Source organism: Arvicola amphibius, chromosome 5 (genome assembly GCF_903992535.2).
Source record: "Arvicola amphibius chromosome 5, mArvAmp1.2, whole genome shotgun sequence".
NCBI classification, from domain to species: Eukaryota; Metazoa; Chordata; class Mammalia; order Rodentia; family Cricetidae; genus Arvicola; species Arvicola amphibius.
In genome coordinates this window covers 63,611,243-63,618,151 of record NC_052051.1, presented here as the reverse complement: position 1 = coordinate 63,618,151, position 6,909 = coordinate 63,611,243, and the positions used below count along the sequence as shown (strand labels likewise).

General features: G+C 33.7%; 1 protein-coding gene across 1 annotated transcript; it reads right to left on the bottom strand.

Annotated features, from left to right (window-relative positions):
• Nucleotides 1-1,377: 1,377 nt before the first annotated feature.
• On the bottom strand, nt 1,378-2,343 carry LOC119814840 (olfactory receptor 4F3/4F16/4F29-like). The gene has a single exon (XM_038330904.1). It carries the CDS (start codon nt 2,338-2,340, stop codon nt 1,378-1,380), a length of 963 nt encoding a protein of 320 aa, XP_038186832.1. The 5' UTR covers nt 2,341-2,343.
• Nucleotides 2,344-6,909: the final 4,566 nt, after the last annotated feature.

Genomic DNA, 6,909 nt, shown 5'->3' with positions numbered 1-6,909 from the left:
ACTTTTCTTTGTTTAGCTCTGTCACTCATTTTTATTAAGTTGTTTCTTAATGGAGATTTTAGGTTTTCATATAGCCTAGATAGTAATATTCTCTCAGACATATAGTTGGAAAAGATTTCATCCCATGCAGTAGACTATCTCTTCACTCAATTAACAATTTTATCTGCTGAACAGAAACTTTTAAATTCCATCAAGTCCATTTGCCAATTGTTAGCTTTATTTCCTGAGCAACCAGAATACGATTCAGGAAATCTCTCTCTTATTGTGGACTACTATGGGGGTTTGAATGAGAAGTGTCTCTCATAGGCTCATGTATTTGAGCAATTGGTTTATTGGTAGAGCTGTATTGGAGAGTTATGGAACCCATAGGATATAGATTTTCCTGCATTTCTGAGGTGGGGCTTGAGATATAATCTCTCCCCACTTCCAGTTCATTCTCTACTTTCTGTATGTGACTGGCAACTAGATTAGCATGCTTCCTCCTGCAACACCTGCTGCAATGCCATTCTTGCCGTTTTGGACTTCCCTTTTGGAAACAAGTCAAAATAACCATTCTATTAGTTGCTTTTGGTCATGGTATTTCTCACAGAAACAAAAGTACCTAATACAGCTATCTATTTTTCCTCTGACAGTTTCAGACTTTCAATACCATTTTAGCAATTTCTGTTGTCTTAGTATACTAGCTAATAATTGAATCCTTTTATTGAATAATAGCAGAAAGAATATGATATCTTTCTCTTGATTTTAATTAGAGTGTTTCAAAACTTTTCTTCATTTACCATGTTGTTGGTTATAGATTTATAGAGTATAGCTTTTATTGTGTTGAGATATCTCCCTTCTAATGTTAGCTTATTGATGGCTTCTATAATGATCATGAATTGTAATAAAGATTGTCTTTCTACATTTTCAGATGTGATCATGCAGTTTCTGACTTTGAGCCTATTTATGTGATGAAACACATTTATTGACTTTAAGCATGTTGGACCAACCTTGTAAATATGAATGAAGCCAGATGGGTCCTAACAAATAATATTTGGTATTTCTTGAATTCTGCTTACAAGTATGTGAGGCACTTGCACATGCAGAATACAAATAAACATAATTGAAAAAAATACTTGATAAAGAAGAGCAAAAATGTTCCTTTACCTGAAGAGTTTAAAGCAACATTCCCTCTTCTATGTCTAAGAGCTTTCTTCAGGGAAATATTATTCCATAGGAAATTAGATTTGTTATATTTTGCTATACATGTCAATGATATGTTGTCATTCTTACTAAGTATAAGACAAAATACCATATATACAAGAATGTGAATAAACAGACCAAAATTTGCAATGGAAATATTTTTCTCAGATATTAACAATGAACATTTGTACTCAGTTAAGAATGATCAGAGTGCAAGTGTTTAATTATTTGTCTATAACCCATTATCTGTTTAAATACTCTCATCATTGCCATTTTCATTTCTTGATTCCTGAATGTATAGATCACAGGGTTCAGAAAGGGAGTGACAACTGCATCAAATATGGACAAAAACTTATCCAAGTGTGTGTAAGAAGAAGGAAATGTGTAGATGAACATCACAGGACCAAAAGCTAAGACCACCACAGTCACATGAGCTGAAAGCGTAGACAGAGCCTTGGAGGAGCCACTTGAAGAATGTTTCTGAACAGTAAATATGATAACAATATAGGAAATGCTCAGTATGAAGAAGGAGCCCACAGATATGAATCCACTGTTGACAAAGACCAGTAATTTCAGTTTGTGTGTATCTACGCAGGCAAGTTTGATGAACCCAGGAAAGTCACAGTAGAAGCTGTCCAAAACATTTGGTCCACAGAATGGTAGGTTTACTACAAAAGCCAGTTGGATGAGAGAATGCATAAAGCCAACCACCCAGGAGGCCACTGAAAACAAGATGCACATCTTTGGGCTCATAATGGTCAGATAATGGAGAGGCTTACATATGGCCACATATCTGTCAAAGGCCATGGCTATGAGTAAAACCATCTCCACACCACCAATGAAGTGAATGAAGAATATTTGAGTGACGCACCCTCTAAAAGTGATGACTTTATGCTTTCTCAACAGATCATAAATCATCTTGGGGGAAATAACAGAAGAAACACCCAAGTCAATGAAGGAGAGGTTAGCCAACAGAAAGTACATGGGAGAGTGTAAGTGAGGGTCAGAAGCCACAGTGAACACGATGAGGGAGTTTCCTGTTATGCTTGCTACATAAAGCATGGAAGAGAACACAAAAAGGAATAATTGGATGTGCCAAGAGTTGGTGAGTCCCAGGAACACAAACTCTGACACCACAGACTGATTCTTTCCTTCCATTGGCTCTGTTGGCAGTGATACCTGAAGGAGGAAATGTGAGAAACTATAAATTATAATTTTATAAATAGAATAGGAGAATCTCCTAGTTATGAAAATCTATTTTACTGCAGCATTGAAATTAACTTGAAAGTGAGTAGTGTGAGAGAAGTACGTTCTATACACAACCAACAATCTGAAATTTATACATTAGTTGGAAATAGGATTTAACACCTGTAACAAAAGTTTTCATCAAAAACTCAAAAGACAAAAAGGTTTGGTGAGCTTTGAAAGAGGATATGAGGGCCTGGTAAGCTGTCTCATCCATTAGGAGCACTTGCTTCTCTTTCAAAAGACCCCAGCTTTGTTCTTAGCGTCCATATCAAGTAGCTTACAATAGTCTATAGTTCTAGCTCCAGGGAATCTAATGACACCTCTTAGATTCCATGAGATTTCCTCAAACATGAACCATAAAATTAGTCACAAAGTCACATACTTGTAATTTTAAATGAACGTTTATAAAGAGAATATTTTTATAAACTGATGATGACAATTTAAATTAACACATCCATAAAGAAAAAAGCATGGGAAGTTTTCAAAAACTGAAGTACAGTTTAGATTTGCAGCACAGTGTAGGTGTGCTTGCCTAAAAAATTTTATCCTTATATTAGTTTTAAACTTAATAGTATAATATAAAAACAGAAGTGTGGTGGGCTATAAGGTAGAAAAAAAGACAAAAGATGCAAATGATTAAAAGAGAAGTACCATACAATATAGAAATTCTCACCTTAAGGGTATATATCCAGAAGGAAACATTAAGTCAATATATTTAACCATTTTTTGTATCATTATTCCTAAAAATTAGTATTATGATGAACAACCTCTGTTCATTGAATATTTATAGACACATGAATTACAAATGCACATACATAAAAACAAAAAATCATGTAATAATACTTTTATCATAACTCTATGAAAAGATTTATCATATTATTTGGTGGTTTCATTTTATTTAGAGAAGAAACAGCACAGCAGACAACATCTGAGCTTTTGATTCAGGATCCCTGATTAATCAGCTATGTGCTGTCTACCATTAGAAAAGGTACTGTGTCCCCCGAATGTGTGTTTTCTTTTTCTTAAACAAATTAAAATGATTACTACAATAAAGTTATAAAAATAAAACAAAGATCACAATCATGCATTCAGTAAAGATTGAGCAGGATAGGGTGAGATGGCCATAGACGCAATTATGTCCACAATAGATAAGTTCTCCATTTGTGGATGTTCAATTAATGCTAATAATATCATTGCATTTCTTCCTCTTCCTCGTAATAGTGATTAACTCACAATATTACTCAAAGACATTAATGAATATGAATAAGCAAAAGGCATCACACTACCATGCCCAAATATGTTTCAAAATGCACTACCCATCTCCCATTAAGTAACACATTACATTATTCACATCATTTCAACAACAATATAATACATTTCAAATGTGAAATTGGTGCATTTGCTTTCAAAGAATATCATATATATGTTTAGTACTCAAAAATTTTAATTCATTGGTTTATTTCTCAAACAGCAATGTTTATACAGCTCAGTTTATGTCTGGCTTTTCATTAGTGCATCTCAAAGCTTAAACTCTGAAAACCTAGAAAATGAGGGAAAAACACATATTTGGTGAAAATGGAAAATTCTTCATTTATGTTCTTTAAAACCACACAAAATATACAAGATTATATAAGATTAAAGATTGGGTAGAGTTATGAAATGATAAAGAAAATAAGCTGTAATCTTTATTTGAATCTTTCTAACTCTGCCCTAAGCCTGTCTTAAGAATACTTCCTCTGGTTCTCAGGGTGTCCTTACTCTTTCTTTAAAGTTCCTTTTCCTTCCGTGTCCCTATTTCCATTTTCCATGTCAAATTAACTAATTCTCTCTCTCTCTCTCTCTCTCTCTCTCTCTCTCTCTCTCTCTCTCTCTCTCTCTCTCTCTCTCTCTCTCTCTCTTTCCATCTCAGACTCTTTCTTCTGCCCCTCTCTCTCCTTTCTCCCCTAAAGTGCTGCTGAGATTTAAAAATTGTCCTCCCTGGGGTAATTTTCTTCTAAACACTAAAAAATTATTCTCAGGCTACAAAAGCGGTAATAAAGAGGTAAATAAGATTGAAATAAATATCTAGACCTAGATAATGTAGAATGCACATAGAAAGACTATGAAATTTGAAAAGCTGGTATATAATTAGAATATAAAAATAAGGAAGCTTACTGTAAATTAGACATAAATATTTAAATTATGAACTTATTTCCCTCAGTTGAATCTGTCTGTATTTTCACTATGCTTATTATTTCAAAGCATTTCTTAAACTTAAGGATACCTATCCAAATTTGGATGCTTCTAATTTAAACATAACTATATCTATTAAATAGTTTGGGAGATATAAATAATTCTGTATTCTTTTCAAAAACATAATTAGGTAAAAGTCACCTCAATATCTTTAAAGTCTTTCTGATCAGATCACTGATCAGAATCAAATTAATACAAACATTCCAACTTTATATTTTTTACCAGAGATGAAAACAAGAAAATAAATTCAACTTTTTGTATTTTATGTACCATTCTGTTCTGAAATTAAAATGACATTTTATCACAACATCTGTTTTCAACATTGAGGCTTTTGGTCGCATGTTAAAACTTACTTCTGGTCAGGTTTTCATAACACTCTTCCAACCTGAAAAGCATGAAAATCTCAACCAAATTTACTTCTGTTTTACAGAACAGTCACATAATGTTTTGTAGAAGGTGACTTGTTCGCACTCAAATTATTTTTTTTTCTTTTTTCTTTTTTTGGTTTTTCGAGACAGGGTTTCTCTGCAGCTTTTTTTTAGAGCCTGTCCTGGAACTAGCTCTTGTAGACCAGGCTGGCCTCGAACTCACAGAGATCCGCCTGCCTCTGCCTCCCGAGTGCTGGGATTAAAGGCGTGTGCCACCACCGCCCAGCTCTCAAATTATTTTTTAAAAGTCAGTGAGGAGAAAACTACAATCTCTCCTTTTTACTTACAAGTATCTTTAATATCTCATTAGTTATCTATTCGTAGATTATTATATCATTCATTAAATCAATTATTGGTGAATAAACAATGATTCATTATATTGCTACACAAACTTAGTAGAAAATATTACAAGGTTGTTTGACTTCTCAAGGCCATTTACGATGTGGTTCTAGCTCATAGGCAGTTGGTTACTTAGCGTTTGCCAACACTTCAGTTGGTGTTTATCAGCTATCCTCCTGTGCATTCAATTCCTTTTCCTGACTGCTCTCTACGTTGCTTGTCTTCCTCAAGCCCTTTAGGATGGGACTCTTATCCACAGTAATTCCAAGCACAAACTAGCATCTGGGAATTAGCCACCTAAGCATTGCTAAGTTTAATTCCAGCCATGCATTTTACCTGAATGATAACAACATCATCTTAGCAGAGTCAGGCTTCTTTGTGTGCCCTCACATAAAATGCTACATGGAATCTTCCATTAGGGAGATAAGAAACTAATTATATGTCTCTCAAGAGGCCACAGACCAAGGTATACTCTAAAAACATATCAATTTAAAAGCATCATGTGGTTATAAAATTTTTTTCTCTAGAGTATTTGGCATGGTCTGTGTGACCAAAGAATTTCTATAGCTCATAGTATGATATTAAAAGGAAGAATAAAAGAAAACCAGGATTGTTATGGTATCATTAACATATGTGAATTTGAAAATTAATAGTTAACATGGTGGCACACACCTTTAATCTCAGCAATCAGAAGGCAGAGGCAGGTGGATCTCAGTGAGTTTGAAGCCAGCCTTAGATAGTGACTTTCAGAACATTTAGAGCTACATAGTAAGATCTTGTTCAAAGCAAAAAATTCCCATTGATATTATTCCTTAATAATAGATAAATATTTTCTCAAAGTTTAACTATCATCACAGAGTTAAATCAAACTAATGTACGAATTAAAGTGTAGTTTAAAACAAAGAATTTTTGAGAAGTCTTCATTTTCTGTAAAACTGTGACCTATAATTATAGATGTGTGCATAGATTTAGCTGTACAGAAATCAAGTATAGTAAATAAATCTCAAAAGTAAATGAAATAACTAAAATTTCTGTTAACTAAGAATAACAAAGAAACTATGCTCCACACACATAACTTCCTACAACCCCATAAAAAGTATGTTGAGACTATATAAGAAAAGTTACACAGCTTATACAAAGAACAGACAGCAGAACAACATCTAATAAACTATTGTACAGGTAAATAAACATGAATGTAGACAAAAATAGATTTATTTTTCAATAAGTATCACAGCACAGTAAGGGTTTAGGAACTGTGAATTATACTAGAAATGGCTGCGACTAGGAATGACATACTATGTCAAGGGCTTGGACAGGTGCTTATTATATCCACAAATAGGAGAGAAACAGAAACCGGGTGTAACTGGAGGGGTGAAATATTTGTACCTTCTGTTTTCTTATATCTGAGGGATGAACTGAGTTGGGAAAATAATATCAAATTAAGAAAGCATCGGGCCATATAATGAGTAATTTTATCATT